Genomic DNA, 25,778 nt, shown 5'->3' on the forward strand with positions numbered 1-25,778 from the left:
TCACAAGTGCTCAATGAGGTATTACCCCCACTTTACAGCTGAGGGAGACAATGAGACAGAGAAGTGAAGCAATTTTCCCAAGGCCACATAATTAATCGGTAGCAGAATTCAGGGTGTCCTCACTCCCAGTCCTGGCTGCATTTCTTCAGGTTGTACTGTCTCCAAAACCAGACAGACTCACTTTTTAGTCAGAGCAATTAGATGGGAATGAAGCGATTATTTATTTGAACGGTGGTACTTTGAGGAAAATCCAATTCTGTGCTTGTTCTCCAGTCGCCGTTGAGAATCGCTAGCCAATAAAGTGCATCAACAATAAACGGCACCAGCTGGAATGATCTTGTTTGTCACTAATTAAAATTGATTAAGCAAATATAAGGTGCCAGGCAAAAAAATTGCCTTTTGTGTGTCACAAGCAGGGCTCAACATCGCTTCATCTTAAATATTTCAGAACTTCTTGAATGGCAAGTTGGCTGCTTTTCTGCCTCAGTCAATCTGATAAAACAGCTCAATGGCTATGGAATTTTTAACAAAACACCAGAACTTGCATGTAAATTATACATCCTATAGCCTGTTTATGCAATGCATGATGCTGTCTATGCCAACATCACTAACGCAATAAAAGCAGCCAAGACACAGGCATAATTAAAACACTGCAGTCTCAGAAGATACAAGGCAGCCCCTCCGAGTTCAACATTTCCATAGCAACTATCCCCTGATTAATCCCATTTTCCTGTCCTTGCTAGAATGCACGATGGAAAACACCGAACATTAGACAAAAAAGAGACCGGCAAAACCTCAGCAATGCAGACAAGCTGCTAAATCCTTTATCACCTTTTGGTACCAAGAGACTTTCTGAGGCGTCCTGAATTCCAGCATGTCAGACCCAACAGTTGTGCCAGAGGCATCTGTTGGCTGGATCTAGAGTCTTGTATCTGGTGTCACAGGAGACATGTCTGTGGGCAATTTAGTGTCCTGTGGCAGCACTGGTCTGTTTACAACACTGAGGTTTTCCAAACTGATTTCCAAAGAAAGCATATGCAAATGTTCAGACTCCAAAGGTAAGAGCAGCATCTAGAGGGTTTGTACTATTGCCTCATCTCTGAGCTACTGAAACTATTGAGAATCAGAGGGCTCTAAGTTACACCCTCACCTCGGATGAATCACTGAGCCCTTTGAATTGGGTCAACCACTAGTTGCAATGAAGCTAGGTACCCAGACCAAGAGCAATTCCCAGTAGCCAGAGCACGACAGTGGAGTTGTTCTTGGGTGCACCATAGATTCACTCTCTGACCGTGGTGAGGTCTATGCCTCAGTTTCCCCTGCTGTAAAAGGGGGATCATATTCTATAGGACGGTAGGTGAGGACTAAGGCCAGGTTGACACTACACACCTATATCAGTATAACTACAGCGCTCAGGGGTGTGAAAAATCCACACTCCTGGGCGACACAGTTATACTTCTCTACCCCCCGTGTAGACAGCGCTATGTCAATGGGAGAGCTTCTTCGGCCGACATAGCTACCACCTCTCAGGGACGTGGATTAAATAGCTCAGCGTAGTACTGTCTTTGTTGAAATATTACAGCGGTGCAGCTGCATTGCTGCAGCGCTGTATGTGAAGACAAGCCCTAAATCCACAATGTTACACCTATCTGTCAGGGGGTTTTGAAGCTTAATTCTTTAATATTTGTAGAGTTCTTTGAGACTGAAGAAGCTAAGAAGTGCACGGGACTATTATAGTACTGATCAGTGAATAATGAGCAGCCATGCAGTAATGTATTCTAGTTGGTATAAATTACCAGAAAGACTTAAATTCTGAGGAGAATTCCTGTGGGTAATTCCTGTAGTAATAGTAATCTTGATGATTTTATCACTTGGCATTAATACAGGTGATTCACATGATACTTTGGTAACATTTCCAGTATAATTCGCCAATGATTAACTGGGCCTTGATTTTTAACATGCTGCCGTTGTGGAACTTTCTAAGGGGCAAAGCGAAGTAACCATCTCTCCGCCTGAGTGTTGCATAATGACAACGATAGCAGTTTTCTTTGTTAATCACTCCTAGCAGCACGTTAAGGAGAAGCAAAAACTGGCACCTATCACTCAAACAAACCCACTTTGCTGCTGTCTGTATTGTGTGATTTTTAAAAAAAAACCCTCCAGAGTTGGTGTTTTGTTTTTTAAAGCTACCTTCCTCCAAAATTTTAAGGGCAAAACTTTCCTCTCTGCTCCACTCTGCAGATCTCTTCTCTGCAGTGCAGAGCTGAGAGGCGAATTCTAGCCATGCACAGCAGCCACATTTTAATAAAGGATATTTATTTATCTTTAATAAAGAGTATAAAATACTAGGTATTTAGCTTAGCAATGTGGTCCAATGCATAGGACATCAGGCCAAGGCCATGGGCTTGTTGTATAATCTTGGTCAACTCTTTTGACTTCCCTGTGCCTCAGTTTCTCATTGGTAAATTGGAGGTAATGATTCCTACATTCATAAAGTGCTCTGAGATCTACAGGCAAAAAGTGTTATTGTTAGCATTCAGCCAGGCCACATGAAGGGCTAACTCAGGGAGCTCCGTTATAGCAAGCAAAGCTAATCTGTTGGTTGATCTTCTGCCAGTCTAGTGCTGTTTGATCTTCTCCTGAGGGAGCTGTCCCCAATACCACTCCTTTTTATGAATTTGTGCCAGTTGTGCTTGAAGAACCAGATGAAACAGGCTTTCCACCCTCCCAAACTAATCAAATGCTGCGTCCCCCTTCCCCATGTGATACAGACATCGGGGGATGCATTTTCAGCCAAACATCTACATTTTCACATGTAAACCCTGCATTTGTGTGAGCACGTTGGCTGGTTAGAGGTCTTCCTAGCTTGGTGTTTACACACCAGGTAGTGTCTGTGTATGCCTAAAATACAGACCCAGCAAAAATTGGGCCTAATAAATATATAACTACATAAAATCCATTGTTTATATTAAGGATTTGGCTCCTGATAGATAGTCTCTTTTGCAGTCTCCATGTGTGATATCAAGGCAGTTGAGATCAGCTAAAGTACTTGAGCTAACAGCCTCCAGGTTTAAATGTAAGAGACTTAGAAAATTTCAGAGAAGGTTCCTGGACTCTTGAACTCACTCTCCTTCCTTTCCATGTCTGACAGATCCTCAACCTATTGCCCATTGGTGCAGTTTGTTGTCTGAAATGCTGATCTATTTCCCATGCCTGGTCTCTGAGTACATCTACACTGTCTACACTCACTGCAGCAAGTCTCAGAGGCCAGATCTAGGCGAGGTATTGCTAGTAGAGACAGAAAAGTCTTCTTACCATTACACAGCGCACTGGTGAGGCCTCATCTGGAATACTGTGTGCAATTTTTGTCTCCTATGTTTAAGAAAGATGAATTCAAACTGGAACAGGCACAGAGAGAGGCTCCTAGGATGATCAGAGGGATGGAGAACCTGCCTTATGAGAGGAGACTTAAGGAGCTTGGCTTGTTTAGCCTAACAAAACAAAGGCTGAGTGGAGATATTCTATAAATACACCAGAGGAATAAATAGCAGGGAGAGAGAACAGTTATTTAAGTTAAGGGCCAATGCTGGTACAAGAACAAATGGGTATAAACTGGCTATCAATAAGTTTAGGCTTGAAATTAAGCAAAGGTTACTAACCATCAAAGGAGTGAAGTGCTGACACAGCCTTCCAAGGGGAGCACTGGGGGGCAACGAAACCTAACTTGTTTCAAGACTGGGCTTCACATGTTTATAGAGGGGGCGGTACAATGAGGTTACCTACAATGGCATATGGCCTACCTGCGACTGCTAGCAGCAAATATCTCCAGTGGCTGGAAATGGGACATTAGATGGGGAGGGCTCTGAGTTACTAGAGACGATTCTTTCCCAGGTGTTTGGCTGGTGGGTCAAACTGATCGCTATATTTGGAGTTGTGAAGGACTCAGGGAGGGAGGTCACCTTCCTCTGCAGCACGGGTCACTTGCTGGTTTGAATGAGAGTAAATGGGGCATGTGCTGTAACTTGAAGTCTTTACATCAAGATTTGAGGACTCCAGTGACTCAGCCAGAGGTTAGGGACCTATTACAGGAGTGGATGGGTAGGGGTTCTGTGGACTGTGCTGTGCAGGAGGTCAGACTAGCTGATCATAATGCTTCCTTCTGGCCTTAAAGTCTATGATTTGGGCTCGTGCTATGGCACTAAGAACAGCCGTGTAGACATTGCCACTCAGGCTGGGAGGGAGATGGGCTTCAGATCTTAAGCTCCAGCCTGAATGTCTACACAGCTGTTTTTAGCACTGTAGTGTAAACATGAGTCTGTGGACCTGGGCTCTGAGAATGGCTGCTGTGGGTTTTAGAAACCAGTGTAGACCTGCCGTGAGAGGGTGGACTGAAGGAGAGTTGGATCAGCTCGGTGGGATAGGAAGGTTTTTATGTAGATGATGGGTAAGCCTGAATTATTTTGACTGGTACTAAAAGAATAATAATCTGGCTCCAGCTTCTGTTGAAGTCAATGGGAGCAGGACCTTAAATTATGCCTGCCCCATGACCATGACCATGGGAGAAGTGCTTTTTTCTGAGTATAGAGAAGTACAGCGAGTACACGGGTGTCTCCCCTCCTGAAAGCTTTCTGATGCATGCACTGAGGAGCTGTCTTCGTTATTTCTGAAATCCAGAAAAAGATTAATGAAATGCACTGGTGAAACCCTGATAGGAGCAGGAGGATGTGAGGGTGATGGGCAGGGGAGGGAGGAAACCCTGGCTTCTGAGAAGAAGAATGGACACAGCCTTCAATGAAGACAAGCTGCCCAGTTACAGTTGGGAGAAGAGCATTTGAGATTAGAGATGGTCTGAGCTACCTGCTTTGTAGTGACAATAGTGTTGAAATTAGTTACTGTCCCATCCATGCTACCTGTGGTAGTTATTTACATACAGGTCTACAAAATGCAGGACACATCTCAGTCTGGAGAGAGGGGCTGTGGCTGTGGTGTATCTAACTATGTAACTGTTATTTCTTGGTTTTCTGAGCCCTACCACTTTAAATCTGGAAGGACTTGACTCTTTGCAGAGCCAGGCAGCCATTTTTGTGTTCAGTCCAGTGCAGACTTTTATAGAGGGCACCCACATCTGCCACAGGTGCTCCATCATAGAGACTTTACTTTTGTTCTTTGTTCTCTTTAAACTAGAACAAAGGTCATTCTAATTGAACGGATCTGTTGGCTCTGAAAAACCACAGCATGATCTAAAAGCAAACATGGAGAGGGAGATCTGGATAGAAAGCTATGTGGAGGTGGGATTTCATGCCCTAGCCCCTCTCCCACTGGTTCTCTTAACTATGAAACAAAGAGGGGTGTGTATGAGAGAGAGAGTTACTGAAGAGTCTTGTACTTGGACATGTCTCTCTTTTGATGTGTCTCGATTAAGGCTGTGGGGATTTTTAACTAGTTTGCTGAAAGAATAGTTCCCAGAGGGTGAGAATGGCAGTATGATTTTGTTTCTGAATGGCTCCTCTCATCATCTTCTCATAGAGGGGAAGTGACTGGCAAACACGGTTCTGTCCATTGTTCACAGTGCACTATGAGCCTGATATTCAGAAGTACTGAGCACCCACACACCTCTGAATGTCAGGCCATCAATCTTCCCATGAATTTCATTCCGGTGTGCTGGATGGAGGGGCCTGGAGAATGAAGTCCTTTCTTTATGCTGCATCTATTTGAAGGCTAGTCAGTGGCAGTGTTTCACAATATCAGTATGGCTCAACCCCGACCTGGAGGGACCACCACTCTAGGCTTCAAAGGGTAGTTAATTTTCCATGCTCCAGTGAGTGGCCAAGACTGCTAACATGGTGTCCAGTTAGTGCCATCTGTTGCAGTGGTCTTTGAAATATGGGCACTTGACCCCTTGGAAGAGGATCAAGACCACTGTATCATGCAACACAGGCAACAAAACACACACAATAATTATATTAACTCCCACAGTATGGTGCTATTTATCCACAAGTCTCTTTCACTGGCGTTTTAGTCTCTGTAAAATACCAGTTTAAACCGGAAGCATTAGACAGTACAAACCTCACTCCACCCCCCCACCCCCCCGCACAAAGCACACGTCACACCATGGCGACCCAGTTCTTTGTAAGAACCAGTTTGTTACTGGCTCGTGGCAGGTCAAGTCTTTTCTCTTCTTTCAGCAGGTAGAAGCAGGCAGGGCATATTCACAGCCTGGGTCACCAGTAAAGTATGATTTAGAGCAGCCACAAGCAAAACGTCAGAGGATCTGCAACGACAGAGGTTCAGTGAGCATCATAAACACACACAGCAGAAGAGGCTGAGCTGAACCCCTGTTATCACGAAGCAGTCAAGAAAGGACTCTCAGGAAACAAGGTATCACTCAGCTTTGGCTTTTACATACTGGACATATATCTATAAATATCTCCTTCATCTTGATGTTCACCGCTGGGCTCCTTTAATGGTCAACTACAAGGAGGGCAAATGTCTCCAGCTGCTTCACACCCTGCAGCTGGAGAAAGCAGCATCCCCACTCTTCTCACCGCCAGCCCAAGTGCCATCTTCCACAGCAGCGTCTCATTCTACCAGTGTTTTCCTCCCTCCTCGGGATTGGCCGCCGATCACGACGTGCTGGCTGTGCCAGTCCTAACCCACGTCATGTTTGCCTCATCGCCGGTTCTAAAAGGGATCAGTGAAGGTCTCCATCTGCTGCTCTGCACCTCCGCTCCGCTGAACAGACGCACGCATTGGTTTAAAAAAAAAACAAAAAAAACAAAAGAAAAGAAAAATGAAAGTGGAAAGGTCCTTGTGCCCACAGCTGACGGACACACCACGTTCCGTGGAACACCCTTGTCCCAGCCATTACAGCTGCTGTGGGATCCCCTGTTCCTTGTAGCCTGTGGGGTGGGGTGGGAAGGGAACATGATTAAAATGTTGTTTCATGGCCCACAGCCTTGGTGAGCTGCAAACAAGCAATCAGCAATGGGTCAGGTTTAACAGGACCCATCCCACTGGTCAGCCAAGAAGGGGGAGAGAGAGAATTTTCTCTTTCATTTATTTCCCCTGTGCAAGGGCATGTGTAGTGGGGGACTTGTTTTGGGGTAATCATTGCTGACTTAGCCCATTTTGGGGTAGCTTGGTCATTGCCCTTTCTGATGCACAGTTCTGACAGGAAATGGGCTCTGGGTTATAGCTTTTGCAGCCATATGTACAGTGGGGCTGGCTGGCAGGCATGGTTTGCAGGACGCAGAGCCAGCCGATTCAGAGTGCCTCTTAGGACATTGTGCAAAGTACACTGGGGAGCAGTGGCTGCAGCTCCCTCCCCTCGGGCTGGCCTCAGAGTGTTTGGGGGGCAGACAGGGCGAGGGCAACTGGCAATGCCCCCATCCTGCGCAGCCAGACTCCCCTTTGGGATGTGTTTTTATTATCCTTCAAATCTCCCCTTAAAACTCACCTCTGATGTGATGCCTACAAACACTTGACAGCAACCTGGGCAAGTGGCGTGCTGGGACTGCAGCTTATTGTTCTGACTGTAACCATCTCACGGTTACCTCATGCTCCCCCGTCTGCTTCTTGTATCCACCTGTTGCCTCAGCATAAACGTAGAGTGTACGCTCTTGGGGGGAGGGCCTGTCTTTTGTTAGCTGTGTGTACGGCACCTAGCACAGTGGGGTCCTGATTGGGGCCTGTAGGAGCTAGCACAGCACAGTAATAACAGAGCGCCTTGCTTCCCTGGCCTTGCCCACGTGCCATTGCACTCAGGGAGCACAAATGTTAACGTTCTGGCTGCCTTCTGCATGCCCTGCCCCCCACAACCTGCCCTTGTAACAGCAACCACACTGGCCCACAGGGTCCCCGTGTCCCTAACACAGATTTCCTCAGCCCTTCTGGTTCACAGGGGGCTCCCAAACATTTTCCCCAGATTCAGAGCATGTGGGTTTACGTCGCCATGAGCCTTGCTTTGAAATTGGGGAATCAAACCCATCCTACAGCCCCCAGCAAAGCTTAAGCAAAATGGCCCCATTTTGACTGGTTTCCATCCAAAGCCATAAATCAGCCCAGGTCTTGGTTGAAATTTGGCTCCAAGCAGCTTGCTGAATGGTCTGTGACTCTCTGGAAGGGAAGCAGAGGGCCTGCATCAAAAATGAAAAGAGGTGACTTTCCCCTGCTTTCACAATGAAGGATTTCCACAGCACTAGTTTTAATACAGCAATTTTTTCGGCAGGTTTCCCCTGCGGTGACAAGCATCATCCTAGGTATGGCTGTCCTGCTCCATCTGGAGGCATGTGTCCTGGGCGTCACAGGGCACACAACTTCCTGGAGGCAACATTTCTTCTGGCAGATGACTGGCTTTTTCGGTCTTCCCCACTGCTGGCTCTCTGTCTAACTGCACCTGCTGTGTTAGTAACTGTAGAGTCTGCAGTGGCAGGTCTGCCTTGAGAGATCCTGGAGAGACTGCAGAAGTGCATATGGGGCAGGGGTAATAATGGATGAGCCTATGGGGACAAAATTCAGTGATCCACACACCCCTTCCTGTAAATGTGAACTTTTCTGCCTACATTATTGAATGCATGTATATTATTTTTCAGGAGGAAGACAGAGTTAAGGGAATGAAAACGTCAATATTACTCCCAAGGCGTTTCAGCAGCTGCAGTATTCAGACACTGCTGGCTGGCTTAATAACTTTTGTGATACTTTCATCTGAGATGCTAAAGGAAAGTTTGCATGTTCTTTTATTTAAACTTGTATGAAGCTAGTGCTCACTAGAGCCTGCTAACAAGAACCATACAGGAGCTGTGTGCAATCTCCCTTAGACAGCTGCTCTTCCAGGCTTAGCTGAAATACCCCTGGCTTTTTCCAGGCATGGCCCTCTCTCATAGAGCTCCCCAGCAATGCCAGATTGGAGGGTGGTCTGGTGATGGGGACAAACATCCACTCGAGGTTAGGATGAGACCTAGGTTATGGGGCTAATAGGCCAGGATTGGAACACAAATCTCAGGCCCCCACCAGCGAGCTCATCCCTTCATGCTCCCTTCCTCGACATCCATGTTTCCGTGCTCTTGCTGAACTAGCACATCAGAATCTCATGCATTATAATCAGGGCACAGCTGTGCTGATGGATTTGTAAGCGTGCAAGGTGTTGGAGTGGAGAAATCAGTTGCACTGGGTGGCTTCTGGATTCTGATATAAGACAGGGGAGTAGGAAAGGCTTCTCTCATTACGTCCCAGGCCTTGCCCACCCTACTCAGATAAAGGTAACCAGTCACTGTTTGCTCATGTCATCATCAAGGAAGCAATGCACTAGTGGCTTTTCCCTATTGTGCTCGCAAATGGTCTATAGAAATGTAGGGGTCCAACCAGGGGACTTCAGTGCCCAGCTTTAGACACTCCAAGAGCTGGGACCCAATCCCCTATTCTTCCGTGCTTCTCGTCTTCTCTTCCACCTTTTCCTGGGAACACAAGAACTGCCCTCCCAGATGGTGTCGTGGGTTCCTGTGTCTCATTCCCCTGGGAACACAGAATTTGCCCTCCTGGATGATGCCATTGACACGTGCTCATGAGCTTGGACCTTTGTAGCTATTTTTCAACACCTGGTGGTTGAGTTGGGCGTCTATTTGGGGCACAGTTGCAGGTAGAACTCCATTCCCCGTGACTACTCCCCAGATGGTTACGGTCAGGGGAGAGGGGCAGGAAAACCTCTCTCCACCTGTTTCTCATGATGGCACGTGACCATGGCGGTATTAGTTCTTTTAACTTTATCCAGGTGGTCACAAAGTCTTTACCAGAATTACCACCTGGCTTTTCCAATTGAGCCAATGGTTATTATAATGGCATCAGTGTGGAGCTCATCTATTTAAGAAAATAATTGTCCTTATCTGTGTCACCAGTAACAATGGAAATGTTTAAAATGAAACAATTAAAAATGCCGTTTCCTTTTCACCTCCCCCCCAGCTTGGGCAGTGAAACTAGACTGGTCAATATAACTTCTTGAATCTCAAGCAATTTTTAAATGTCCAACATTGCAGAGGAATATTTAAATCCTAAAACAGCTTTCCACTCTCATTTTCTTTACTCCACTGTTCGTAAAACCCTTTGAATACAAATGTGAATGAAAACTACTGGAAAGTGTCCCAATCTGTATCTTTGAGGAACTTTTATGACAAGTAATAGCCAGAGAGAGATATTTAAAAAACGAAACCCAATAGAAACATCCCTGCACATCAGAAAAATTCAGATCCAGGTGCAAATCATGGAGCCTGGGTCTATCTCAGGTAATAAAGGGATGCAAAGAAAAGAGATTGGCACTCTTTACTATTTCTGCGTCCATTTTCAGTTTTGTTCTACATGTTGTGTGGATAAATAGACACCAGAAATACATTCTGCTTTTCCAAACAGCACTTTCAAAGTACATAAGGAAGGTTTCCTCTGCATTTCTTAGCTAGAACATGGGAATTAGGTTTGAAGGCAAGATTAAAAGACAAAAAATCCTAAAAACTAAGGGCCTCTCTATGCACAGAAATTGCACTGATTTAACTTAAATCAGTTTAAAAACCAACTTAGTTAGACTAATACAAACTCCTTTGTGGATACTCTTGGTTATATCAGTTTAGCTTACACTTCTAAATTTACAGGTGCAAGGTAAACCAATATAAGGCCTGGTCTACCCTAGTATAATTATTTTGGTTAGGGGTGTGATTTTTTTTTTTTAAGGAAGTAGTTATACCAGTAAAAACCCTAGGTTGTGTCTACATTCTGGAGACTATACTGGTATAGCTATGCTGCCATAGCCCAGTAGTGTACACACAGCCAGAGGTTCTTCTGTCAGTTCAGGAACACCACCTCCCTGAATGCAGTGATCTAGGTTAACAAAAACCCTCTTCTTTTTTTCACACCCCTGCCTGATATAGCTATGCCAATACAGAAGTTTTCAGCATGGACCTAGTGTGGAAGCAGTTATACCTATAAAAAGTTGCCTTATATTGATATAGCTATTCCCCTTCCCATACAGAACTAGCAATCCTATTATAAAGCACCTTTATACCAATATAACTGCATCCACACTAGGGGGATTGTACCCCTTCACCATACCGGTATAGTTAAAGTGGTATAAGTTTCTAGTGTCGAGAGCTTTTAGGATTAAATTGAGTCACACACAAAACTGCACCGATTTAACTAAATCAATTTAACACCACACCTTTAAGTAAACTGAGACAGCTTTGTGTATAGACTGGGCCTATGAAAAAATGCACAGGGACAAACTCTCCCTCAGCTGTGCTTGTAGAGATCTCCTACTTAGGGGACTGGGAGCACACATGCAAAGTCAGATTTTGACTGAAAATGAGTAAAACACGCTGAACTGAATCCTAAGGTCTTTAACTGGGGCAAACATTCATTGATTTCAGTGGAAATTTGCCGGAGTAGGTAAAGCAGGATTTTAGTCACTGGAAGTTAAGAGAAGACTTAGAAGAAAAACTTACCTTGTGAAACTTTGAAGATGAACAAACAGAGGCAAAGGAAGCATAAAAGAAAGAGAGAAGAGAAAAATATAACAATACAGGTAACATCCAAAACTTATAAAGAACTAGAAAAGAATAAATAAATTGAGGCTACATAGTAAACAGAGAACAGCTCCACTACAATTAAACATTCACACACAGCTAACCAGGCTTTCTTTATTAATATCCATCAATTTCAAGAAGCTTATTTCATTTTGTGAAGGGGAAATCCCTACTTGCTCTTACATAACTGGACCTAGGCCAATAACAAACTTTGACACTTCATGATCAAAATTATTACCCCACAAAACCTACATTAGCAATGTAGCCATTTCATGTGTGTTGGTTAAGGGGAACTGTTGAAATTAGGGTATATAGGAAGCAGGACATTATCACACAGGAAGAGGTGTATCCTATTTGTTAGCATAGGGGACCGGAAACAAAAGTCCTGGGTTCTTTTGCTACTGATTTGATCTGTGCCCATGGATAAGTCACAGCAGCCACTCTGTGTCTCAGTTTCCCTGTTTATGAAATGGGGATAATGCCTACCTTTTGGTCAAGTGTTGCAATGGTTAGTTATAATGTTTGTAAAATGCTTTGAGATTCTTATCCTATTACAAAGTAGATCCGTATTGGGTCTGAAAGTGCAGAAAAGACTACTTTTACATACTTTTCTCTGGCAGAGGTGAAGTGCAGCTTTAGGGGGTAAAAAAAATAAATAGAGGTAAGCAATCACTTTCTCCTCCAAATTTCTTTCATCCCAGGAAGGCTTTCTCAGTCAAAGAATTGGTTCTGGCTTTGCTTTTATTGTGTGTTTTAGCAACACTTGCTACCCTCCCACCCAGCCACTGAAGTCTGGCTTGGCAGCTGCAGCATGAGGAAAAGAATGCTGGATATGCCTTTCTAAAGGCCCCTACAATCTAAAAGTACAGTAGCCACATTATCATTCTGTGCCGCTAGTAGGTTCTGAGCACTGTAATTAGCAAACGAGTGACAAGTGGACAGCATGATTACAGGTAATTTCTTATTACCAGTTGGTAATGAAGCCTTGACAGCCAGCATCATGACCTGTTAACCTTCTGAGATGTGACTGTGAGAGTCTGCTGTAGCCCATGAAAACCAAGTGTTCCTTGAACCCAGAGTACTTATGGCTGCAGTTATTTGTGGGCACAGACACACACATTGCAAGTAGAAAACAAGAGGCTAAGCTAGGGACTCTTTAAAAACCATACCCCTATATCAGATGGCTTATTTAAAGGGGAAAAGGTGTGAATTGACCCCTTTGCTCTGATATAATTTAAGTGGCTTTTATGGTCAGAGTCTCTGGTACGTCAGAGAGCAGGATTTTTTTTTTTTTGTAATGTGAATTCAGTGTTGTTGAGAGGCGCTAGATTGACAACCCTGTGGGCCAAAGGCTCAGGCAGGTAAAGCACAGTCAACAGGAGGGCAACCTTCTCCAGAAAATGCCTCATGTGTGACCTGAACAGACATCTCTGGCAGTGTGTGGCGAGCTTACTATCCAGGATCTGTCATTTTCTGTTGAGACCACTTACGTGGAGGGCCTTTCTGCTGCGGACACTTGTCTGCGGCCCTAGGACTTGGTCTGAGACTTAATCCCAGCTCATTTCACAGACAATGATGGTGAGGTGGTAAACAGTCTCAAGTAGGGTTCAACCTAGAGGTGAAAGGCTCCCCCACGACCATTACCAACCCCCGAGCCAGGCGGTCCCTTACTTCTACTATCCTCACTACCTAGATATGGTATTGATTATTTTGTAGATTGCTTTCAACAATTAGCATAATTTTTTTTACAATGAGGCACTGCTGACGCAAATGGGTGAGCTTCTAAGAAGGGCAATTTTGTTCAAACTATCTGACACTCATTTGGCTAACATTTGGGATGGTGGGAACATACCCCAAGGACTGATTTATGTGGGAGTGGAGGGGGAACTCGCACAAAAACATGTGTCATTGGCCAGGTAACAAAAAATTAGCTCCATTTCACTGTAGCTCTTCGCAGCCTCCACATAGATGCAATCAAAGATTCACAGGCCTGGTCTACACTGGGGGTGGGGATTGATCTAAGATACGCAACTTCAGCTACGAGAATAGGGTAGCTGAAGTTGACTTATCTTAGATCGACTTAGAATCACTTACTTTGCGTCCTCGTGGTGCGGGATCGACGGCCACTGCTCCCCCATCGACTCCGCTTCCGCCTCTTGCAGCGGTGGAGTTCCGGAGTCGATGGCAGAGCGATCGAGGATCGATTTATCGCGTCTACACTAGATGCGATAAATCGATCCCCAATAGATTGATCACTACCCGCCAATCCGGCGGGTAGTGTAGACGTGGCTAGAGAGACTTTAGTCTCTAAACACTGCTCAGCAGCTAGCAGCTGGGGAGGGGCTGGGTGGTGATCATAAAGTCAGGAAGCTTTAGAGCAGAAGAGCGCTGCCGAGGGAGAGTCAGCAGTCACTCTCTGGGATTAGACATTAGGGAGGCCAAAGGGGAGAGCAAGTCCTGGGATCCTTGCCTAAGTGCAAGAGGCTGGCAAATGGCCACAGGTGACACAGAAGAGGAATTGGAGAGGAGCTGGCTCTGGTGGGAAGCCCTGACGAAAGGGCAGGAACTGGACTTTCAGGGAGAGGGATGCATCTAGTTGAGAGGGATGTACAGTCAAGCCCAAGGAGGGAGGAAGTGGGTTTTTGTTTATACTTTTATGTTGGGACTTTGTTAGGGGATTCGGGGTGGGAGGCGCACCTGAGAGTCCTGCCCCCTGAAACAAGGTTGAATCTAGAGAAGTTGCGGGAGGGGTGAGAAGGCCTGAGAAAGGCTGGGTAGGAAGAAGCCCCGGGAAACAGCAACAAGGATAGGACGGAGCAGCCCTTGGACGCTGGTTATAGGGTCCCTGGGCTGATACCTGGTGCAGAATGGAAGGCCTAGGTTCCCCTGCCAGCCAGCAGAGAAGATGGTGTGAAACCCCTGAGAAGGGCATAACGACCAACAAAGAGCTCTGCGAGGGTGTGATGACAAAAAGGTCTGGAGTTGGGGCCAAAGACCTTTGGGTGAGGATGTTTGGATCCTTTATTTGCTGGACATTCTGTTACCCTGGAAGGATTAAATTAAATTGTGCCCTGGCCAGGGGGCTGAATTACAGGAACAGAGATCACTGCAGTGCCAGAGTGACTGGCGGCAGGGAGCACTAGATCGGGAGAGAGCTACTCTGCCACACCTGACCACAAGGAGGCACTCTGGTGACGAGTCCCCCACCTCTACTGCCAGTGAGCTCTTTTTGCTTTCAGGCCCCAAATGAAACAAGAAGCTGTTTCAAAAGCCATATATAGTTGGTTAGAGAAGATATCTGTTTGGTAGCTAATGAGGCCAGCTGGCAATTCATTTACATTAGGAAAGAGATGGGAAATGTCCCTTAAAATTGGACAGTCAAAAACTAATTACCTGTGATAATAAAACTGAGTTCAATTATTGTTTCTCCTAGGTTGGATCCCTGACAAAAGGGCAACGTGCGAAATACTAGAGCATCCTCCAAGCCCTCTTCATTGAACTGTCTCAACCCATACCCTTTATCTTAGTGAGCTGAAGAGATCTGGGCAACAGGCAAACTCAGTAAAGATTCCAGCAACAATTCCCATACAAAATGTTAGAGTCTACCAGGCTCTTACCGCGAGAGACTTTGCAAAGTGACCTTAACCTAAGCTTCTCTCTCTAGGAGTTTACACACAGGATTTATAGCTTCACCCACACTCTCGGGGTTCTTGAGGAATCTTTGCAGGTATATAGAGAAGAGACATCAGCATCTCATTTTAAGTACATAGCTCTCATGAGAAAGGTAGCTGCTCTTCTGGCTCCTTTCCAGGGTCAGCAGTAAGCATAAACTGCCTAATCCGTCCCTCAAATAAGACTGGGACTGATGTAGTCAATAACTCACCAGACCACTTTCTAGTAATTAAGTTTAGCAGAGCTGTAGTGGGGTTCAGAGCTGGAATCTCAGAGCTATTGATCAGGACTGAGGTACATTGGCTATAGGGTGGCTCAGAAGTAGGTCTGGGTGAATAACTGATTTTTCAGTTCATTGACCATTCAGAAACATTGGGGCGGGGGGGGAATGTGGTTGGAGTCAAACCAAATCTAAAAATTCCAAAGAGTTTTGGTGAGTCCAAAAAGTCCATTTTGCGTTGAACACAACGTGGTGTTTGATGCAAAATGTTTTGTTTCTGGGCATCTTTAAAGGGGCAAATTCACAAAATGGCCAGAGGAGGAGGTAGGGCTGTCACTGCCATCCTTATAATGTTTTGTACAGTGGTGTGGTTAGGACACTCAAATGGGATGTGGGAGATCCAAGTTGGAATCCCCTCTCTGGTGCAGCTCTCCCTGGTCAGGTAAGTACCCTAATCAGCAGCCTGTAGGCTAGTCTGTGATGGCCCTTCCTCGCTCAAACCACCTGGCTACAAGCCGGGCACTACCTCTTCCTCCAGCCATTTCGTAAGAGTAGCCTGAAAAAAGATGTATTGCCAAAACTATTTGGCAAATTCATGTCGAACTTGTAAAATGGGGGTGGGTCAGCCAAAGCTGCTTTTTTTTGACCAATGAACTATTTGTCTGAAAAAATGTGCCCAGTTCTACTCAGGCCCAGAGCGGCAGGGGGAGTCACTGTTTAGCATACAACCGCAACTACAAAGCTACCATTAGGTGGCCAAAGCATTTTTCAGCACACAGTGCCCCACACCTGCATCTAGCCAGTAAAACTGGCTCTTGACCCTCACACACAAAAACCAAAAGCAAAATGGTGGCCCAAACCAAGGACCTAGGACTCTCCCTCTTCCTGGCCCCTTTTTTCATTGCTGGCCCCATTACCCTTAGATATGATGCACTTTCTGATGCCTTTGCCCCTTCCCCTCAAAAACTCGCTATGATCCATATAATGGCACATCTATAGGTCCTTATGCCAGCTCGGGGGCTAACCCAAGCTCCAGCTGCCAGATTGTCACTAGTTGTTGTCACGCGTATTTCCTTGGAGAATAAAATGTCCTTTTGACATTTCTCGCCCTCCCTGTGCAGAACAAACAGAGCAGCGCTCGCTAAATCCTGTTGTTATGTTCTGGCACCTCTTGGCCTGAACTTAATCACCCCCCATCCTTCTCCTTGGCAGATGTGTGTTGCTCTTGGAAATGGTATCTGCCAGCTTTCAAATTCATCAGTGGTAACTACACTGACAACAGGAGGCACTTGTGACAGATACTTCCCAGCTGCACCTTCCTTTCTAGCAACCAGGCTGGAAAATTACTCAGAGCCTTTCTGCCTGCTGCCCAGATGATTGGCATTGCATTATCCACTCACCAATAGGGACTCAGGGCTCATCTTCACTACGGGGTTATAGCTCTACAGCTGCAGTGACAGAACTATGCCACTGTAACCCCGCAGTGCAGACGCGTCCTACAGCAATGGAAGGGGGTTTTCCATCGCTATAGGAACTCCACCTCCCTGAACAGCAGTAGATAGGTTGACAGAGGCATTCTTCCATTGACCTAGCTGTGTCTACCCCAGGGATTAGGCTGGCATAGCTACAGTAAATTAGAGAGGCATAGTTGGGCCGTGGCCAGATCCTAGACTATGGGAAAAGGTGCTTTTTTGATGAAGTTAGTTCAACTGATCTAGTTTAACTTGATTGAAAACTCCACTTAGCACCAGTATTAGACATAGTTTAACACCTTTAGCTTGATTTTTAGCAGGTCAAGTTATAGCCTAGGTTGAAAATAAAGAGATAATACATGGTTAGCTAACTGGACGTTCTAATTCGTTTTCTTTGGGCTATGTCTACACTACAAACTTTGGTCAATGCAAGTGACATCATCATGCAGCTGCCAAAGTTTGTATATCACTCAGGTGCATGCATAATTTGCTTCTTGCATCGACACTGTGCCAACTCACCAGGAGTGCTTGCGTCAAGGCAAAGTGCAGTGCGTCACCAGTAGGTATCGCAGTGTGCCATGCACTACCATCTGGTGCAATACTTTTAGGGAAATTTTCACAGTGTGTTGTAGGGTGGAAATGACTCATCCATGGATCTCTGGGAGATAGAGGTCAAGTTCCCAGCATTCAACTTCCTTCATCCCATGATGCCATACATATCCCATCATTTTTGTGCCTTTTAAAAAAAATCCTGCAAACCCATCAAGCAGTTTTTGGAGTCCGTCATCTCGGATGGAGCCTGCAGAGCTCTGCACTATTCTCACGAACATTGCAAGTGCAGGAGGCATGAACCTCCTGTATTTGCAGCCCTACAGTAAGTACCGCAGCAACAGAGGACACGATTTCTTCGAGGACAGTTTGCTAAGGGACATAGCAAAAGCCAATAGAAGGTTGTTGGTGGCATTAATGGAGCAGCTGCTGATGGTGTAACACCACTTCTGGGCCTGAGAAATGAGTACGGACTGGGGGGAATGCATTGTAATGCAGGTTTGGGTCGACAAGCAGTGGTTGCAGAACTTTCAGACATGAAAGGCCATTTTCCTAGATCTGGGCCGAGCTTGCTCCAGCCCTCCAGCGCAGGGACACCAGAATGAGAGCTGCACTGACAGTGGAGAAGCAAGTGGCCATCTAACTCCAGAATCTTGCAATGTCAGATTGCTGCCAGTCAGTGAGAAATCATTTTCATTTTGAAGCTGGAAAATTCACAGTGGCGGCCGTCATCATGATTAATTATGGTGTAGGGCCATTAATCATATCCAGCTATGCAGGACCAGGACTCTCAGCAATGAGCAGGACATAATGGATGGATTTGCTGGAATGGGGTTCCTGAACTGGTGTGGGGCAGTAGACGGCACACATACCCCTATTTTGGCACTAGCCCACCTGGCCATAGAGTTCATCAACAGAAAAGGCTATTTTTCTATGGTTGTGCAAGCATTGGTGGATCACCAGAGATGCTTCTCCACAAGCAGTGTGGGCTGGTCAGGGAAGGTGCATGATGCTCGCATCTTTAAGAAAACTGGACTGTTCAGAAAGCTCCAACCATAGTCATTCTTTCCTGACTGGTGGATTAGCACTGACAATATCGAAATGCCTATAGTGATTGTGGGGAACCCACCCTGCCCCTGGCTCATGAAGCCGTACACCAGCCACTTGACAAGAAAAGATTCAACTCCCTGCTCAGCAAGTGCACAATGACAGTTGAATGTGCTTTTAGTAGCCTGCAGTGTTTACTCACTTAGACTGGAGCTCATTGAGAACAACAGCCCAATGGTTATAGCTGCTTGTTGTGTCTTGCGTAATATCTGTGAGGCAAAGAGGGACAAGCTGCCACCAGGGTGGAGGGTGAGCGGCTGCCTGCGGCCTTTGAGAAGCCAGAGGCCATTACAAGAACCCAGCGGGGAGATATACGGTTGAGGGAGGCTTTGAAAGAACAATTTAACGGTCAGCCACAGTAGTGTTCTCTGCTGGCATGCTCTCTTTGGGTGCCGCTAAGAATTGCTCTGCATTTATAAAGAGGACCCAGTGTTTTCCTGACGCTCCGAATTACGTGGTACTTGCTGTACATTTACAAGTACCATTCCCTTTGAGTGCCACTGTGCATTCTGCAGTATGCATTGTCAATGAATAAAGATAATTTTATTCTCCAAAAATAATATGTTATTGAGTAGGAGAAACAGTGCAGAAAATCAATGTGAGCTGCCCGTTCCCCAGGCAATACAATACAACCTTTTGACAAATTAATGGCGTGGAACTTTAAAACTGGAGAGGCAGCAAATATTTCTCTCCATTTCAGGGCACAAACGTAGACCGATGTAGACCGTGGTTCTTGCAGGTCCGTGTACGTGCAGCTGTAGTTTTCCTTGTTTCCTCCAGCATTGAGTGGTAGGGTAAGGATATGGCCTGTGATGCCACATAATATGTTGAGGGGTGCACAAAGCAGAGACCATGGAGTTCTCCAAGGACTGAAAAGGGTGGGGAGGCCAGGATTTTTGAACCTGTAGGCCAACCAGGGTCTACAGCATTTGGGTTTGCTGCCTGAGAAGACCCATTATGTCCTGGTGTATTTTCATCTACTTTTCATGCTGGGACTCCTGGGCCTTTCTCCTGATCTCTTTCCTTCTCTGTGCCGTCTGCCATGTTGGCCCTGCAGGTCCTTTGTTCAGTGCCCGATGCAGCACCAGCTTGCAGGATCTTGCTGAGTATGTCCTCCTGTGTCCTCTTCTGTCTCCTCCTCATCAGATCAGGCATTTTGCAGGTGTGGAGGGGGCACCCTGAAGGCCACCATGCCAGAAGCTGCTATTAAAAGCAGAGAGATGTACCTCTGGATTTACAGTCACAGCAGAAAGGGAAAGATAAGTTTCAAAACTCCCTTCCCTTATTCCCATAGACACTTCTAATGAGACATGCTTATGGACTCTTCAGCTTTGGAGTGCCCAGCACCACTCTCCAGGCCCAGCCATGGGGAGTTTGGCCTGCCGGGGTGAGGAGAGGGTGAAGGATTTTTTGTTGCATGAAGCAATAATATTTCAGTCCCTGTTCCACGGGGATGCGTCTAGGGCAATGACACTGAATGCTGGTGCCATTGTCCACAGGCAGTGGGGATTTTAGCTGCTATCTCATTCCTGAGGGTAACAAAGGCACAGAGAGCACAGCTATCCCTGGCGTCCCGAAGCTGCCCAGGCCTGTATGCTGCTAGCCTGCGTACTGCCACGGTGCCTGCTGAACTCATAGCAGAATGGCGTGGGAAACTGTCCTACCAAGGACGAAGAAATAAGGCAGCCATCCCTAGAAACCGTCATGAGACGACTGCAGAGTGTCTCCGTGAAAGTTTCATTGAGATCTCTCAGGAGGATACAAGGGACATCCCTGTGTACATAAACAAACTGCTCCGCTGGCCCTCCCACCTAACCTACAGGGAATGAAAAACAGAGGCCAACTCTACCTCTGTTAGTTGTACCTCTATCTTATCTCGTAGGAGTACAACTATGAAAAGTCAATACCTGTGTCTTGTTAACTTGGGATGGGCTGGGTGCCATCTTTACATTTAAAAACTCGAAGGAAAAATGCATGCACACACTTACCCGAGTTCCCTTCCCCTCCACCAGGCTCATCTATGCTCACCTGTTGGAATTGGCTAGACTGTGGTGGTGTCTAGATCAGGTCCTGGCTTGTTGCATGGTTGGAGCTCCTTCCTGTGTCACCCTCCTCCCACACCTTCTCGTCCTCGCTGGTCACTGCAGGGGGTCTCTGTCTTGGGGTCCTCCAAGCAATGTTCCCTCAAATTTTTTACATCCACGTGCGGAATGAATTTTCCTATGTGCACCAATATGGAGGTGATGTGTGGAGGGGGTGGGGCCAAGGGGTTCGGAGTGTGGGAGGCAGCTCAGGGCTGGGGCAGAGGGTTGGAGTGCAGGGGGACTTGAGCTGGGAGTGAGGGCTCTGGGGTGCAGCTGGAGATGAGGGGTTTGGGGTGCAGGAGGGGGCTTAGGGATGGGGCAGAGGGTTGGGGACTAGTGGGGTGAGGGCTCTGACTGGGGATGCAGGCTCTGGGGTGGGGCTGGAGATGAGGGGATTGGGGTGGAGGCTTCTCTGGAGCTGTGGTGGGGAGAAGGACTCCCCCCAGCCCTCTCTCTGCCGCAGCAGCCTGGGGCCGGGAGAGAGGTGCCTCTCACCGGCCAGGGAAGCTCCAGGGCTTGGGCTGGGGGAGAGGCACCTCTCCCAGCCGCAGCAGCTCCAGGTCCGAGACTGAGGGAGAGGTGCCTCTCCCCTCTGCATGCCTGCGTGGCCCTTGATAGCCTGCTGCGCAGCCATGTGCCTGCACAGCTTAGAGGGAATTTAGCCTCCAAGGTATCCTCAATGGTCTGCTGGGTCTGACATGTCTGACATGCGGCTCGTTGTAAAAGCAATAGATCTATGGGGTACCACCAGATCTATTGCTGGCCTTCTTGGTCTTGTGCTATGCTTGGCCAAGTTCCTTTGCTTGCACATGGTGCTGCTGCAGATCCCTGTCATACCCCTTTTCCTGCATCCCCTGTTCATAGATATCTATGTTCCTACCTGGTCCGTAGCTACGCTTGCACAGCCTCTTCTTCCCACAGGCCCAGGAGATCCAATACCTCCTTTCTGCTCCTGGCAAGAGCAAGTTTAGCTCATGGAGCCAGCACGGTCGGTTGGGGAGTTGCATGCATCAAGGGTGAACTACTTGGTGTGCTCACAAAGGTGAGCGATGTGGAAAAGGCATTTCAAAAACATGCAGAGGTCTTTAAAGGGGGATGCTTCCAGGCTCCGTGACCCCTGGGAAGTGGAGGTTACAATGGTGACCAGAGTGGTCAGTACTGCAGGGCATGGGGCATTATGGAACAGCTGCTGGAAGACTGTTGAGGTTGGCACAGGCCACACAGTGTCTGTATTTGCACCGCACTGACCTCAGTAGCTTGACCATGGTTCCATGCTGTTCAGGGAGGTGGTTTGACTGCGTCGCTGTAAAGGGACACTTATGTCGGCTGGAGACAAATTTCAGTGTAGACACATGCGCTTACGTCGACCTAACTTTGTAGTGTAGACCAGGCCTTTTAGAGATGCATTTGTCTCTTTCTTCCCCTAAGACTGAGGTCTTTCTTGGAGTTTCAAGGTCCCAAAAGGGGACTTTTACATTGGAGAAAGCTTTAAGATGCATTGATAACCTCGTTTGCCTACAAATTGATCTTAAGAAACCTTTGGATAAATGGGGTTTATGAGAAAGTGGGGAGCCAGCCACTCACAGAATGAGGAGGATTCAGGGCATCTGTGGAGGTAGCTACCTGAGGTTTTGTCTACACTATGAGCACAGTTGAGCTGTTCAGAATGTAGATGTAGTCTAAGAGTACATACGTACCCAGATTGGTGGGTAGTGATCAATCTATCGGGGATCGATTTATCGTGTTTAGTGTAGACACGATAAATCGATCCCCGATTGCTCTGCCGTCAACTCCTGGAAGCAGAGTTGACAGGGGGAGTGGCAGCAGTTGACCCCGTGTCATGAGGATGCGAGGTAAGTCGATCTAAGATACATCAACTTCAGCTACGCTATTCTCGTAGCTGAAGTTGCGTATCTTAGGTCGATCCCCCTCTAGTGTAGACCAAGCCTTAAAGTACAACACCAGAGAGTCTAACTAAACTTGGGTTCACCTCAGTTAGCTGGAGTACGGTTAAATGGGAGGATGCTGTGGGACTGCTGAGGGCGAGAGTGCTTATTCGAACACCGATTGATGCAACATCAGGAAATGGGGCCCTGTAAAGCAGGGGTTGGGCTGAAGTGGAAGGGGGCAGTATTTTGTGCCAGCACTTCTCTGGTGGCCCCATTCATTTCTGCAGCTTTCATTCTAAAATGGAATATCACATTCCTAGACTTAATGGTTGTGGGGGGAAAAAAACTTTCCCAAAGTGAATCAACACCGTCCTGTCCTCTTGAGTCTGCAGAGAGACTGTGGAACAATCGCTCAGGGAAGTGGGGGCTACTCCTGTTGAGTGGAACACTGTTCACTCTGAAGCATAATGATGCCAAGTGAAAGGTGAACTTTGTTAGGCATCTTACAGAAACATTCAACTACTGGGAGCAGAGCTTGATATCATGGGAAGAAATCAAGCAAATGTTCATCACTAACCTCCCCATAGTGCTGGGGCAGATCCACTCTTTATGTCTCTTTTCCCTCTGTTTCAGTGTGAATGTCCCCATTTAATAAAAGCTGCCTGGTACTGTTTCCACTTTCCTCATTTCTCGGCTGGGTTCCAGGACGCTAGCTGAGCCCTAACAACGTGGGGGTGGAGACAATGATTGCACTGTACTTACTAGCAAGAATGACCATGTCCATCCCCCAAAATATACTCATGATCCAGCCAACCATCACGATAGCCGTCAGAATCTGAATCAGCGCCGCAGCGATGTTCAGCCAGAAGACGCAGCACATGTGCCTGTCGGGGAGGTCAGTCCGGGCTCCGCACAGCACAGTGAAGGCAGACACGAATGTCCCTGTGGAAACAGCAACAGTAAACACTCAGTGGAGAGCCTGACATAGAAACAGCAGGAGCTGGGATGTTAGTGCCTCCCCAGAAAACAGCGAAGCTCCATCCAGACTGCCCCCCCCCCAAACTCTTGTTTTAGATCTGGTGTTCACAGCATCCCTCTTTTTATTGTTGCCGCTATAGAAATGCTACAAGCATGAAACTGTTCACAAAATGCATCACAGTATTTGCCCAGACATCTCAAGAGGTGCTGACTCCTTCTGAGAAACAAAGGCCCAATCAAACTGAGACTGCACCTTGATTTTAGAGATCAGCCAGCTCTCTAGGGGACACAGTCCAGCTGCTGGGCATACCCTGGGCTTCCCGAGCTCGTAAAGCCCCCACTTCTCTTCTTGCTGCTGCTCTGAACTGATTTCATACTCCCACCTCATTTCCTTTACAGCAGCTTGAAGATGGGAGTGGAGAAACAGTTTAGAGGCAACACAGAGAAATGGAGTAGGTGGGAACGGCTGAAGCAGTGGGAGGCAGCCCCGCATTGGAATATTACAGGGAGGGGAGATGGGAGTTCTTCCCCCATGTGAGAAATCCCCTCAGGGTTTTAGCCTCCTACTGCTCAGGCTCTGATATCCAGGGTTTTATATTTGGAGCGGCTGAAGCCTGAAGTGTCACCTGTGTAATTAACCCCTTTATTGCTGCCTCGTGTCCACCAAGACAAAATGTACTTTCAGTGCCAGGTACACAGGGTGGGAAAACTCCCGTTGTCAGCCCAGGGCAACCAAAGCCTCATCTCGGTTTCCTGGTAAACAGCAACTGTGCCCTGTGCTGGTCTTTGGAAACAGCACTTCCTCTATCAGCCATGTGTTCTCTTCCTGGGGGGGCAGCGTGCCATGTACCTGGCAGAGAGGGATCTGAGGAGTCCAGAGTAGTGGGGATGGACAGGCAAATCTTCCAGGTCTTCCCAGCGTTTTAAAGGTGGGGGCGTGCAGTTGTGAACATATATTACCCATGGCTCAGCTTGTGCTGGGTGCTCCTGTCTAGAGGCTGCTCCACTGCTGCCACCAGCTTTTGGGGTCCCAGGTTGAGTCCTCATTGGCAACCCAGGATGGCATAAAAGAGATGTGTGCAAATGTACATGCACTCAAATGTCAGATGTACATGCACGTATCAGGTATATTGCATACAGATGCACATCACCTATATTGCCTCTATGCTTATCAGCTACACTGTTTTTTTCCAGTTAGATCTGTATGTAACGTGCACATGGTTTGCATATTCAGATCAGATGTTTGCATGCATGTTGGTGCAGCCCATGCAATTGCCTGTGACTACCACTGGTTATCTGGACTTGCTTTATTCATCCTGAGGGCTTTTTTGCAGAGGCTGGCGGACAGGCAAGGAGTGTAATTACAGTAGTATGCCAAGAAAGCTGAGTTAATGTGAGAGGCGTCTGAGGCAGAGGACGGGGAGATGAGAAGGTAGGAATCTAGCTATGATGTCTTTTAAAAATCCCCATGGTGGAAAGGCCTTTTAAAAAACCCTTTGAGATGCAGCTGAGGTGCTCCCACCCCCGAATGAACTGTCATTTTACAGTTGCAGTTTACAACTAGGAACCTGTGTAAGCTTGAAAGCCTGTCTCTCTCACCAACAGAAGTTGGTCCACTAAAAGATATTACTTCACCCACCTTGTCTCTCTAACTAGGAGAGGGTGGGGAGGGGGATCCTCCTTTGGGAGGCAAGGGCAAGTAACATTAACCAGCCTGGTGCCACCTGGCTATGTGTAATCTGTGACATGGGATAAGGCAGATTGTTTTCTGGGACAGATGCCTGAGCCAATGGCTGGTTGGACTGGGCAGGAAACGGGAGATGGGGGTAATTATTTAAAACCCTCTGGGTATTGCAACAGCCTCACCCTTGCTTGTTATCAGAGGCAACCCGCTCTGACACAGTGGCTTTGCTATCATTCCAGAGGAAATAGCCTGATGTCTCCCTCCCTACTTTCCCTACACCGTATGTTTGGAAAGGCAAGAAAAGGAGTTGGAATATCCCCCAGATCTTGTAAAAACTGGATTAGGAGAAGCTATGCACCCTGAGATCAAACTTGGATCAGGGATAGCTAAGAGGATGGATGGATGTTTCTATTACAGTGGACATCCGTATGCTTAGTCTACATTTAAAATAACCCTCCACCCTCTCTCCCCCACCTGATTCTTCAAGCTTATGAAATAGTTTGTAAATGAAAAATAATTCTCAATACTTGGGGCTCTGTTATACAGACCCTTCCAATGATGT

The 25,778-nt window shown here is 46.8% G+C and overlaps 1 protein-coding gene across 2 annotated transcripts in view; it reads right to left on the reverse strand.

Annotated features, from left to right (window-relative positions):
* Nucleotides 1-6,067: 6,067 nt before the first annotated feature.
* The window catches only part of STUM (stum, mechanosensory transduction mediator homolog), a 74,880-nt gene continuing 55,169 nt past the window's right edge, over nucleotides 6,068-25,778 (reverse strand). The window contains exons 2-3 of one of the 2 annotated variants that reach the window (XM_084622231.1): nucleotides 23,317-23,496; nucleotides 6,068-11,489 (exon numbers count right to left, since the gene is read on the reverse strand). In XM_084622231.1, coding sequence (XP_084478357.1) covers nucleotides 11,464-11,489; nucleotides 23,317-23,496 — 206 coding nt within the window. In that variant the 3' untranslated portion in view covers nucleotides 6,068-11,463. The remainder of the gene's footprint in view (nucleotides 11,490-23,316; nucleotides 23,497-25,778) is intronic. The other variant, XM_084622230.1, reaches the window with a different exon arrangement.

Source organism: Lepidochelys olivacea, assembly GCF_965140295.1.
Source record: "Lepidochelys olivacea isolate rLepOli2 genome assembly, chromosome: 3".
NCBI classification, from domain to species: Eukaryota; Metazoa; Chordata; order Testudines; family Cheloniidae; genus Lepidochelys; species Lepidochelys olivacea.